The sequence below is a fragment of the Cyprinus carpio genome, chromosome A20, assembly GCF_018340385.1.
Source record: "Cyprinus carpio isolate SPL01 chromosome A20, ASM1834038v1, whole genome shotgun sequence".
In the NCBI taxonomy this organism is placed as follows: domain Eukaryota; kingdom Metazoa; phylum Chordata; class Actinopteri; order Cypriniformes; family Cyprinidae; genus Cyprinus; species Cyprinus carpio.
In genome coordinates, this window is record NC_056591.1 from 1,651,797 (window position 1) to 1,666,241 (window position 14,445).

The following is a 14,445-nucleotide window of genomic DNA, read 5'->3' on the forward strand; positions in this document are numbered from 1 at the left end:
ATTCAAATCGAAAATGAATATTATCTGAGTAATCCATATGAAACTAAAGTGAGGCACAGTCTTTCCCGTAGGCCTATCTAAAAGCTTGAAGTGTCTACTTTCAAATTGAATTAATTAAAAATCTAAAACAAATATTCTCTGATTATGTAATCCGTATGAAACTAAAGCGATGTACAGTCTTTCCCGTATGTGAGCTCATTATACGCAGTCTAACCTGCTTCACAACCTGCACGCAAACACCCTCATCTAGATACAAAAAAAATAGATATACATTTTTTTTTTTTTAATCAAGATTCGTCTAATTTTCATCATTTTACTTCAGAAGAACAGCACGATCTGACACGGCTTTATTCAGTAGAGAAGATAATTTATATAATTTATACTTACCTACATTAACGTGTTATTTTTACATAAACCTATACTAGGGCTGTGCAATTAATAGCATTCGATTGTCATGCGCATCTGGTCAGTAAAGTGGTTAGTATTATTTGTAGTTAATTTGCTTTAATATCGAGCGGCATTCACTACACAGAGCCGTAGTTCACTGACAAACTAGGCGATATCGCCCTGAAATCAAATGCGATTCATCTGGGATTATGAGGGCGATTTAGCCTAATTGTCAGTGAAATACGGCTCTGTGTAGTGAAAGCCGCTCAATCTGAAAGCAGGTGATGGTGATTTACTTATAATCACGGGACCGGCTTTACTGACAAGATGCGCATGACAATCGAATGCGATTAATTAAACCGCCCTAACCTGTACGGATTTTACTATTTGGGCTTTTCCTGAACATCTTGCCAAACTGAAATTTATTATTTAACTTTTCTTAAGCTTTTTTGTTATTCAATTATGTTATTATTCAGAGTATTTCTATTTGTTAACCAATGAGGGTTACATTTTTTTTAATAAAAATGTTTAATTATTACAGTTGTTTTAGAGCTAAAAGGCTAAACTATTCTATGCTTGACTCAAATTGAAATAATAAAGAGTTTAATTTCTATTAAGGTTTATAGGGATTTTAAGATGTAGCCTAATTAGCGATTTGAATAATTAAGTTAATTATTGAGTAACTAAGTTACTTTTCAGACAGAGTAATTAGTAAAGTAATTTAAATACAATATTGATGATGTAATTAGTAATAGTAATTAATTACTTTTTAAAAGTAACTTACCCAACACTGATTCTATGGCACCTTTAAGTTTCTAAATCAGCCATTGTTACCTTCTCTGTTTTCTCCTCTGGTTCATCCTCACTTAGAAACTCTCGTTTGGGGTAGGGAATCTGACATCCTGCAAATACACTAAAAGCACACACACATGCACACAAAGAAAACATTAAAGCAGTTTTTATAAGAACTACAACTGTTTCACATACAAATAACAGGTGAGCGACTTTGGATCATGTTTTAACTGCTATAAGCTGTTCGAAAGAGGAAAAACAGGAAATATTTGTGGTATGCTACAGAGTGAAAAGCAAGCAGACACCCTCTTCTAATTAAAGGGTTAGGCTAAATTCCAGTGAAGGCAAATCTTAATGCAATCTAATCTGAATGACACTCTAAAGCAGGGGTTTTCAACCTTTTTGGGCACTCGCCCTACCCCCCCCCCAAGCAACCCTATACTTATACTCAACGCGTCCACAAGTTCGCTTGGGTGCGCATGGAAAATATGACATCATCAGGGTGTTGCCGGAAGTTCGCTTTGAGTGCGCGCAAACTCATTTGCACAGTATTTTTTGTAACTTACCGCACAGCTCCGCATCTGAAGTTGCACGAGTTCAGGGCGATTCTAGCCGAACATGCACGTCTGTGCCGGCGTTTGTGTGAAACAGAAGCAGTTTAATGTGAAGTTCAAACTCCATCAGGTGCTTTGTGATGGAAAACAATGTTGTTGTTTTTTTGCATAGTTTGTCCAAGGCTTTTTATTTGAAGTAAGTTTTATTTTTATTGTATAAAAATAAAATTAGAATTAATTTAGATACTATTTAAACACTATTTGCTTAAAGTTGTCTTGTGTTTGACGCGAAATAAAGCCAATAGTTTAAGACTGTTTTAAGTTTGTACATAAAGGAAGTATTAATTCATCAACTCACAGGCAAATGTACAGGCAAATGACTTCTTCTCACTGGTGATTCCCGACGGTTTTAGAGGACAATTACTCCTCGTCGCCCCGTTATTTCAAAGAATAGTACAACGGTGAACACGACAAGTATAAAAGCCTCGTCCGTTTGGGAAGGTGCTCGCGCAGTCAGTGGAGGATAACGAAGCAGAGCCAGGCGAAAGTATAAATCCCGCTTTACACTGTCAATAAGCGTGACTGATACTCGAGCCAACGCTGCTCTAAATGTCGAGTCGACTGATTAGCAGTGGGACTAATCAGACTGCCCCCTAGTGGAAGGCTAAAGATTTGCTAGCTTGTATTCATAAATAGGCTGCTCGAGGATATGCCTCTGAATTAACTGGAGTGTCCCACAGGTTGAAAACACCTGCTCTAAAGAATTAGGGTACTTTTTCGCTTACAGCTTGAAAGTGCACAATGTGATATCTATAAAAATGATCCATTGAGACTCGTGTAGAACACTAAACCAAAGCTCAAACCTAAACCCTACTGAATATGAATTGAACACTGAATGAAAGCCGGAACCCATCACCAAGAGACTATGTCTGAGCTCACTGATGGTCTTGAATTGGAGAAACTACCCAAAGCCTTGTCTCTACAGTGAGAAGCTACTAGGGAGGATCAACTATTCATTAATGCTAATTGTATTGAAACTACATGTTGAACAATCACATATAGGTGTGGTGTTTGGGTGTCCACATATTTTGATTGTTAAGATTTCTCCATTGAGATTACTCAGCATGAATCTAAATGTGTGTGTGTGTGTGTGTGTGTGTGTGTGTGTGTGTGTCGAATGAGTCTTACTCGGATGTAGGTAAGGGGTCCTCCAGGAAATATGGGTCCTGTAGTGCCTGCTCAGAAGTGATTCTTTTGGTGGGGTCCATAGTCAGCAATTTCTGGAGCAGATTAGATTAGATTAGATTAGATTAATTACTGTGGGAAAGATGTGCAGATTCACATAATAGACTTGGTGGGCTTTACTGAGTGATTTGTTGAATAGTCCAGTAAGCCACGATCGGGCAATGGATGTATGGACACTACATGCAGCCGTTCAATAGTGTAACTAACAGATATAAAACAAACAGATCGATGAAATAACTATTTATTTTACAAAACTTAAAAAAAAAAAAAAAAAAAATTTAATGTAACAAAATTGCTTATATGTCTTCAAGTAATCAAAGAATGACTCTTGGATTTTTGCAATATTTGCAAGAGGGATGTCTAAAATTGAAATTTCCTACTCCAACACTAAAGCAAATGATTTAAATAAGTAACCGTCTTAAAACTGTTGTTTTTGTGAAGCATATAATGTGTCTTGCACAGTACTGTATCCCTTTTATATAAGTAAAAGTTGATTTCATATACAATTTGAAACAAGTGTACAATAGACTCACCAGTAGAAACACTTTGCTGTCTGGTTTGACTTTATGTTTCTCCATGTATTTAATTAGACTGCTGTTGGCATATCTGTAAAACACATCAAAAGAAACACTATATATGCACATCTTTACACAAAATATTATACACATACATAGTAAGCCATGTTCAAACAGAACAGAACTGTCTTGCAGTTCTTCTGTATATAGAGCTAGAAAACACTCACACGAAAAAATATAAACCATGACAGAAAATCAACACTCATTTTGCTTTTGCTGTTGAGAATACATTTGGTGTTACTCTGGAACAGAGCCCCGCACTCACGTGGTTCTTCTGAAATCTTTCTGTAGGGTCGGATATTCTGGCATTTTCCGGATATCTTCCCAGTCTTTATCTAGGAATTACACATAAACATAATATAATAGTGCACAGTGACATTTTACAATGCTACAAGTCCAAATACGGACTAATAATAGCACATGGACTCACTTGTCAGGTGTCTCTAACTACTACATACTTACATTGAAAATTATGCATTTGATGCAATTCTTGGGTGCATTTGTTACATTGTACTTACAATTAAAGCATCTGCATTTACATTGTTTATGGTGACACTGCTAGCTCTTTATTATACAGTCTTGCATGTACATGTACTTATTATAGCAACTACAATAACGTCTTAATAAATAGACTACCCCTCAACCGACCCCTGAACCTAACCTTAACTCATGTAGATCCCTTATATTACCCAGAGCTTTCTAAGGTAAGTATACTGTAAGTACACCTAAGAGCAAGTTCTGTAAAATAAAGCTCAGTCATTACACCTGTAATTACACTGTTGACCCTACTCTAACCATTACCCTACCTGTATCCCAACCTGGATTCAATGAGAGTATTTCAGAAGCACTCTGCTTCAAATTCTTAGTTTTAGATGCAAGTGCAAGGTGGTTGAATACACCTTAACCTAACATACTTCTAAGCATTAATCATACAGAAAAAAAAAAAAAAATAGAATAACATAAAAATAATACTGCCTATAAGGCATGTATCATTCAGAGAGACACACACACGTTTATGTTGTGTGGATAACTCAGGGTTCCTACACAGAGGCATATTTACATATTTAAGATTTCAGTACTGAATTGGTACCAATATACTGGTACTTTTAACAACACTACTACAAACAAGTCTGAATGAAGAAAAGTTCAATTTGAATGTTAGTTTTAATTACATAAGCCATACAAATTTGTTTCTATAATTCTAAAAAATGTACTTTTCAGCACAAAATGATCCATCAGGAAAGGAATGACACTAAAAATCCACCAAGCACAGGGCAATGGCGACACCAGATTATAAAAATTCATAATTCTTCTCAGATGAAAATGTAGGATTTTGTTTGATATGCTTCCACACTTTTTCATGAAAACCACTCTGTTTGTATGATACAGTCGTGGCCAAAAATATTGGCACCCTTGGTAAATATAATCAAAAAAGGCTGTGAAAATTCATCTGCATTGTTAATCCTTTTGGTCTTTTATTTTAAAAATTCACAAAAATGTATCCTTTCATTGGATAATAAGAATTTAAAACGGAGGGGAAATATCATTATGAAATGAATGTTTTTCTCAAATATTCGTTGGTCACAATTATTGGCACCCCTATAAATTCTTATGAGTAAAATATCTCAGAAGTATATTCCCATTCATATTCACAATTTTGAGCACTCCCCAGCATGATTATAAACATGAAATCATCCAGCTCTGGCTTCCTGTTTCACAGAAATATAAAGAGGAGGGAAAACAAAGCCCAAATTCCCTTAATCATCCATCACAATGAGAAAAACCAGAGAATATATTTCTGATGTGCAGCAAAAGATAATTGAGCTTCACAAATTAGTGAAGTAGCTTTAAGAAAAGAGCTAGAGAAAAGAAAATTCCCATTTCCACCATCAGGGCAATAATTAAGAATTTCCAACCAACAGAAAATGTTACAAAACTGCCTGGAAGAGGACGTGTGTCTATATCGTCCTAATGTGCGGAGAGAAGGAGAGTTTGAGTGCCTAAAGACTCTCCAAGGGTCACAGCTGGAGAATTGCAGAAAATAGTTGAGTCTCTGGTTCAGAAAAATTGTCAAACAGAACCTACATCACCACATGTTGTTTGGGAGGGTTACAAGAACAATTTTCCTAGCTCATTCAAAAACAAACTAAAGCATATTCAGTTATCAGTCATGACTGGAACGGGACGGGAATGGCTTCTATGATCAGATGATACTAAAAAATGAGCTTTTTAGCAGCAAACACTCAAGATGGGTTTGGTGAACACAGAGAAAAAAAGTACCCCATGTGTACAATGAAATATACTGCTGTATTTTTGATGTTGTGGGCCTATATTTCTGCTGGAGGTCCTGGACATCTTGTTTAGATACATGGCATCATGGATTCTATCAAATACCAACAGATAAAAAAATCAGTGACTGACTCTGTTAGAAATCTTATAGTGGGCCATGTTTGGATCTTCCAACCGTACAATAACCCAAACACAAACCTCGAAAACAACACAGAAATGGGTTACTGAGCACAAAACCAAGCTTCTGCTAGAGCCATTCCAGTCCTCTGACCTGAACCCTACGGAAAATGAGAGGAGTGAACTGAAGAGGAGAAGCTGGGAATCTAAAGGGTCTGGAGTGATTCTGGATGAAGGAATGGTCTCTGATCTCTTGTCAGGTGTTCTCTAACCTTATCAGGCATTATAGGAGAAAATTTAGACCTGTTAAACTGGCAAATGGAGGTTTCAAAAAGTATGTAATAAAAGGGGGCCATTAATTGTGGCCAATGTGTATTAGAGAAAAACATTTATTTCATAATGATATTTCCCCCATTTTAAATTCTTATTATCCAATGAAAGGATACATTTTTGTGAATTTTTTAAATAAAAGACCAAAAGGATTAACAATGCAGATGAATTTTCACAGCCTTTTTTGATCATATTTACCAAGGGTGCCAATATTTTTGGCCACGACTATACATTTATTTGGAGAAATTCTGCATTTTATATTTTAGAAAACAGAATAGAGACCATAGTCTGGAAACACAAACATATTTCCATATTTTCCTTTATTCTTTTTATTGTTTTCCCCATATTTTTCCAGACCTGAAAAATACCTACATAAATTCCAAACTGCGTAGGAACCTGCCTTTAATTCTCTCTCTCTCTCTCTCTCTCTCTCTCTCTCTCTCTCTTTTTTTCAGAAAATCAAGAACAAAAGACAGGCCAGATTAAATAATGGCAAGATTTATTAACAGTTTGTACAAGTGCAAACCCTCTTTTGTCAGCATTTACTAAAGACACAGAGTGAAAATTTAGAAATGAAGGTGTGGATAGTTATTTTTGTGGCTGACTTTACTGCATATGCATTTCCATTTCAGACACAAAATTTAAGGGAAGAGAGAACTTAAATCATGCAATGTGATTTACTAAGGTCTGCGCTGTCAGTTTCCTGGTATACGAGCCATTATTTACCGCCCCACAAAAAGCAGGTTTTAACTCATTCTGCACCTGTTTCTATTAGATGAGACACAGCTGTTTATCATCGGCTCTGCTTGTTTGCAAGCTTTACCCTAATTTGCACAGCTCTTGGTAGACTGTGTTGGTTATTGTGGAAATGATCTGTGTCTGTATACTTTAATTTGCTCATTGTCAGTATATCAGCCACAGATCTTTACTCTCCCATCGGCGAGTCTATATATAATGTCTGCTACTCTGCCTGTGTGTTCAACTGCTGCACCATTATAGTGGCATAATCATACCACATTCAGATAAACCCATAAAATAAAATAATTAATTCAACAAATCAATGACGTTTTCATTGATTTGTTTTTCGGCTTCACATTATGTAACACACAAGTTAAAACAAAAGACCCAAAAAAGTAACAATAATATATGCAAGTAATATATCAAACTTGCAACTCAAATACATGTGAGAAGAGGGACCACACAAGGACGAAAGAATTCACGCTTTAAAGAAAGTGAAAAATTGGTAGAATATTTAAACTTAAGGGAAATGCAAGAGGCAAGTCAAGTACATCATTGAGAGAAAAAGAAATGTAAAACTTTAAATTGTTTGTTCCTAATCTAAAGAAACATAAATCTCAGGTCTTCCGATGATAAATGTTTCTATTTAATTAAAATAGAAGTCAAATGAATTCATGAGAGTAGAACTGAGTACAGAGTAGACGTGGCCATATGATAAGTTAAGGTCAGTCACCTGCTGGGAAGCCCATGACGCTGAATATGCGATCTAGCTGGTCGTGATGGAAAGGATTGCTGGTCTTTATGTCCTCTTGTCGACAATGGAAGATTGGTTCTGACGTCAACAGCTCTGCAAAGATACAGCCTATTGCCCAAATATCTAAAAAGTCAAAGAATATTTAGTTCAGATAACAAAGAATGCAGACAGACAGCCTGAAATGCACATATTGCATAACTTACCGATTGCTTTGGTGTAGTGTCTCGCCCCGAGCAGTAGTTCGGGTGCTCGGTACCAGAATGTGACGACCACTGGGTCCAGATCAGCCAAAGGCTTCAGTGGAGAGTTAAATAGTCGGGCAAAGCCCATATCAGCTAAGACACACAAACATCGAAACACATAAATACTCTGATCACAGGGACAGGGATCATTTCAGCTTTATGTGAGCTATACATTTTGTTTTTCATGAACATAGGAAGAGAAGACTTTCTACTAGTAACGAACAGTCGCTGGTATGCATTTTAATCAATACGAAGAACTGGTGGGTTTTAGGGGTCTTGAAGTGACAATGTGGCATCATAATTTTAATAATAAATGTATTATTGAAATAGTATTTTAATAACAAAATTATATAATATTTGGGTTGAGAACATTCCTGAGACCATTTGATCAGTGTTGCCACGTCTGTGGTTTTCCTGCTTAATTGAGCTACTTTTATACTTTTGCTGTTGGTTGCTTTTTTTAGTTTGCTGGTTGAAGCGAAACTCCCTGGAACCCCCTGAAAAGAAGTTTTGACAAACTACCCCCCACCCCACCATTTTTGGAGAGAATTTGATGTGATTGTATCAATTTTTTTTCCCCATGAATGCAATTGAGCTAGTTTTGAGGACCAGTTGTGTAGACCTGGCAACCCTGCATCTTATCTATATAAAAGTGAACATTTTGCTATTTTCAGAACTTAATGGAAATTGTTGGCCAGGTTTTGTCCCATGTGTCATATAACCCATGAGAGATTAAATAATTAGCTGTACTGCTTACATGAAGTGGCTCCAATACTCAAGGGAGTCGAGATAACATTGAAAGCCACAGTGTAACTAAACACAATAACAAATTCCACAGGCTGGTAAAAATAGTGCCCACAGCCCTGAACAGTCCTCACCCAGAATAGTGTCTTATGTAAGACAAGGGCTTCACATTTGCTCAGACTGACCCTACAGCCACATAACCTCTCTAAACCTTGGCATTATCACCTAAAAACAAATGGGTCAACCAAAAAAAGATTCAGCAGAATTACACAAAATCTAATTTTCTTCTCTGAAAATTTGCAACTTCAATAAAAAACATTTTCCACTGAGGGAATCTTGATAATTATATTGCAGTCCATTGTAGTCAGTATGGCATTTTACCAATTTTGACTCTTCCTCGTTCTGGGCCTTCCCCCATGACCAGGATATTGGCAGGTTTCTGAAAGACAGATAGACCACAAAAGTATATGTTTATCTCAGAAATGTGTGCAAGTTTTCCTTGTTAATTGCATTATATGAGTCGCTTTGGAATATAAATCGCAGCACATTTCAGATGATAAAAAACGTGATTTATTTTTCAGAAAATATGTTCATCATTGTTACAAGATTTATGTAAAGGCTAACGATTGATTCCATACATTATTACAGGAAAACACTTTGTGATTACAGAACTAAGCCACTGCAATGGAGCAGCTCTAATGTGCTATTACATTAAAGATGAAGTACCATAGAGAAAAAAAGATCAGTGAAAGTATCAAAACCTTGTAGAATAAATTAACATTATACATATTCTTTTGGTTTCTGTACCCAGTATTTTTAAAAATTACAAATGCAATGAAAATACAGGTATCGGCAAGTACCAAAAATAAAAGTATCCGTATTGCCTTGTTCTGGAAAAAGTTGTATCGTTGCATCCCTAAATGTAAAGTAAATTTACTGAATACAAGCAAAAATGTAACATTTCTATTAAAACACACACACACACCCAAATATTTGAATTGTAGTATAAAATGGTGTCTACATAAATATGAAGCAGCGCAACTGTTTTCAACATTGATAATAATCAGAAATGTTTCTTGAGCAGCAAATCAGCATATTAGAATGATTTCTGAAGGATTATGTGACACTGAAGACTGGAGTAATAATGCTGAAAATTCAGCTGCAGATCACAGGAATAAATAACATTTTACAATATATACACATAAAACATTTTGTAATACTGCTTCACAATACTAGGGTTTTTACTTTATTCTTGAGCACATAAATGAAGCCTTGGTGAGAAGATGAGACTTAAAAACATTTTAAAAACATAATGTTTCCAAACTTTTGATAAGTACTTTATATCTGTTCACACCTGCATGAACCATATAGCCATGACACCCATTTTGTATATGGACATATTCTGTCTCACAGGGAAGCTGTGGCAGCTCTTCTAAATGCCTTTTATCCTCATTCTCTCTTGTCTTGTTTTCCTGGTTCTTGATATTCTGCCTGTTTATCTGGATTACTCTGTTTGACTCAGCCCTGAAATCTGTCATTTTTTGGACTGCTTATTATGTTTGCCCTCTTTGGTGTTTTTATTTTTAATATGGGAGCTGTTTGATTTCTGTTATTGTTTTTAATGTGAGTATAGGATGGCATGGATTGTGGTATTTTATTATTTAATTATTATTATTGTTTTCTTTGTGCACAAAAAAGTATTTTCGTGGCTTCATAAAATTAAAGTTGAACCACAGATGTCTCGTGGACTTTTTTTTTTTTTTTTTACCATGGTCTTACTACGTTTCTGGGCCTTCAGTGTGGTAATTCCCTTGCTGTCTATGCAGGGTCAGAAAGTTCTAGGATTTCATCAAAACATTTTTATGTGTTCTGAAGATGAACAATGGTCTTACGGGTTTGGAAAAACATGAGTGTGAGTAATTATTGACAGAATTTTCATTTTTGGGTGAACTATCCCTTTAACACAATATCACTGAATGCAGACACTAGTCATTCCTGTACAATAATGTAAAAGCAAACGTGTGAACGTATCTAGGACATTATACAAACTGAAATGAAATAGGAAAAACTTCAGGAATAGTTCACCCAAAAATTAAAATTCTGTTTGATTTAGTAACCCTCATGTCATTGCAAGCCTTTATGCATTTCTTTCTTCTTCTGAACACAAAAATAGACAGTAGTACATTATCATTTATTTTATAATTTAAACCTGCCATAAACCCATATCCCACCTTAATAGGAGCAAATGTGTTTTACACAACAACATAAACACACACACACAAAAGTGGTTGAGTTATATAACAAGTCTGTAGTTTCCACCAAAGTAGCTATGCTGCCTCTATTAGAAGAATAGTTAACCCAAAAATAACAATTCTGTAATTATTTACCTTCATGTACACCATATGCTGTTATATTTTCTGAGAAAATCAAACACATCTCTTTTCCATATAACTACAGCTGAAAGTGACATGCTGGAGCTTGACGTATAGTTAATGTCAACCACTGCTGTATGAAAAAGAGTTGCATGAAGATCCTTCAATATTTTTTTTTTTTTTTTACACACAAAAAATACCAACATATAGGTTTAGAATGAAAATAAGTGGTAACACTTTAGATTAAGAAGCACAAATTCACTATTCAATTTATGAGTTTTTACCTCCATAAACTCCTAATTTGCTAATTATTAGTAGTTAGTAAGGTACTTGTTAAGTTTAGGTATGCGGTCGGATTAAGGGATCTAAAATATGCTCATGCAGAATAAGGCATTAGTATGTGCTTTATAAATACTAATAACAGCCAATATGTGAGTAATATGCATGTTAATACGCAACTAGTTTATAGTGGACAGTGTTCCCTAATCAAAAGTGTTACCACTTAAGTTAAGTAAATAATGAAACATTTTTTGGGTGAACTATCCCTTAAACACAACATGATTTTCTAAGGACAGGAAAGAAATGCATAAATACTAAAGCACTGAATATCCTGCTGTTCCTGTTAAATCCCATTTATAATTCATGTCAACTCTAAGTCAGCTGTTGAGCATTGTAACAATGTCTATTTCTCTTATATACAACTGGGTTAATGACTGAGTATGTTATTGATCGACACACTAGAGACTGATGGGATTACATCACAGTGCAGACACAATCCGTGTGTGACACTTTCCACTGGATTCAATCCATATCAGTCCCAGTCTGTGTGCTAATGCTTTTGACAAATGTTAACACCAGCTGTACACTGCACAAATATTTAAGTTTAGTTTAGATAAGACTGTATGCAAACACAACTGAGTTACTGGAACAAAAAAAGCCTAATACAGTCAAAATCTGACTTTATTTTCTTCTTACTTTGACTGTCAAATAGTTCCTTACATAAACTATTTGCATACATTTGTTGAAAAATTTAGCCAATGTTTTAAACAAGCCAAAGCACACCTTCACAAAATGCAGACATATAATGTAGAAAATGTGGATGCTTTTATCAGACTTTTCTGTGTAATGCATAATATTGCATGTCCATAAATCACCTGTATCTCAAGTTTTAAATTTCAAATGAGCAAATAATTTTACTCTTCTTGAATAAAAATAATCATTGACAAATACTACTGACAACCTCTCTCCCCCAAAACATGCATTAATAATTCTTTCTTTATTTTTGCCTTTTGACAATAATGGTTAACCTATATCCCTTGGCAACCACGACTTTTTCAGAAGAAGGAAGAGCGTCATAATAGTGACACCAGAAAACGATCATTTCAAGGCTGAAAAATGGATTTAAACGCTGCCCACAGGATGAGATGCCAAAACACTCTCCACAGAAAAGTAACATTTCTTTTTATGTTTATGTTTCCATCACAGAAACAGTTGCACTTTACTCTCCGACCAGCACACTTGATAATGCACCACAATAATGTAACATGTTACTTATAAACATAATGTTCACACAAAACAAGATGATACTGAGATGTAGAGACCCTTGTTGACACCTCTCTGCAATAACAGTAAATCTAGCCAATTTCAATTATATTTTCACATTTTAAAAATGATTCTGCATTTATTACACTATGCTTTGTGTTATACCCCAGCATTAAGTGACAAAGAAAGTTAGTTAACACTTCTGCTGAGGCAGTTACTTTCTCTATTCTTTTCTTTTTTTTTACTTTTATTTTTAATTAGTTTAATTTATAAGATTAACAATGAATATAGAATAATTTTAACAGGAAGGGATAAGAGAAATCATATGTTTAACATATACATATCAAACATATGCTACAGCATGTACAGTTGTATACTTACACATACATATCAACACATTTACACAAATATAAATAAACACACGTGTATATACATACACACATACACATTTGTACATACATCCACATTCCTATGTACCATCCCCCCAGTTAAAGAGAAGAGAAAAAAACAACAACAAGCACAGCAAGGCCAGTTAAGTGAGGTTAACTATTGCTATAGCAGTTACTGTTTACTTAGCTGAGGAAGTTTTTGTTCTCTATATATCATCCACTTTTCCAAGTCCATTTTAAAAGCTTTTTTGTTTTTTTGTTTTTTAAATCTTTAAAGTATATGTAAGTTCTTCAAGTCAAGTCAAGTCAAGTCTGCTTTATTGTTAATTCTTCCACATGTACAGTACATACATAAAGAGAATCGAAATTGCGTTACTCTCAGACCCCCGGTGCATACAGATAACACTAACAGTAGAGCCTAAAAATCTAGATCAAATATACAATATAAGATAAAACTATACAATAAGGGAATGTAAAAAAGACATAATAGAAAAAAAATAAAATAAAAATAAGGTTAAATAAAAGCAGCGCAAGGCACATGGCAGATAGAGTGAAAACCAGTGAACAAACAGTGCAGATAAAAAGATTTTTAGTGCATAAAAAATAGCTTATTCAGTCTGATTAAAGTGACAAAGGGCTCAAGAGCAATTATTTTAATTAAACTGACTGATGAGGTGGTAGAATGAAGTCAGTTCCATGGTGAATGAGGTAGTGAGCAGACCAATGCTGCACAAAGTGACTGGTGCATGTCATCGTGTGTTAGAGGGAGGGATGATTGGTTAGTAGAGTGACTTGTGTTTGTTTTGGTGTGTTAGAGGGAGTTATACCATGCAATTGTGAGATTTGGGGTTGGATATTTTTTTTTATACATTTGTGTTATTTAACATTATTGCAGGTTTGTGTCATATACTGAGGTTGCATTTCAATGTTTTAATTCATTTTGATGAATTCTAAATCTGTTTTTTTGCGAGTGGGATGAATTAATGCACATTCACATTCAGTCTAGAACTACATTATGGTCACACAGTGCACACAAAGTCTCTGTACTTTCGGTTTCTCCCAATATAGGGACAAGAGACTCGTCAGTCAATAAATGGGGAAAAAAAAGTAACGGGCGTTACTTTTTTTGAAAAAAAACAAAACAAAACATATTTTCTTGTAAATTAAAAAGTAATGCATTACTTTACTAGTTACTTGAAAAAAGTAATCTGATTACGTAACTCGCGTTGGACTTGTAATGTGTTACCCCCAACACTGTTCATTATAAACAATATAAGAAAAAAAAATAGAAAAGAATGCCTGTTTTCTGATTAATTTTTTGTAAAAAGTGTATAGGGTCACTAGATACCCGAGGTATGTAAATGTCTAAGTATTT

At 34.9% G+C, this 14,445-nt stretch overlaps 1 protein-coding gene across 1 annotated transcript in view; it reads right to left on the reverse strand.

Annotated features, from left to right (window-relative positions):
* The window catches only part of LOC109076182 (cyclin-dependent kinase 19), a 62,014-nt gene that overhangs the window by 23,816 nt on the left and 23,753 nt on the right, over positions 1–14,445 (reverse strand). Inside the window, exons 5-11 of the mRNA XM_042777329.1 lie at positions 9,149–9,206; positions 7,985–8,116; positions 7,761–7,904; positions 3,819–3,888; positions 3,512–3,584; positions 2,922–3,019; positions 1,222–1,300 (exon numbers count right to left, since the gene is read on the reverse strand). Coding sequence (XP_042633263.1) covers positions 1,222–1,300; positions 2,922–3,019; positions 3,512–3,584; positions 3,819–3,888; positions 7,761–7,904; positions 7,985–8,116; positions 9,149–9,206 — 654 coding nt within the window. The remainder of the gene's footprint in view (positions 1–1,221; positions 1,301–2,921; positions 3,020–3,511; positions 3,585–3,818; positions 3,889–7,760; positions 7,905–7,984; positions 8,117–9,148; positions 9,207–14,445) is intronic.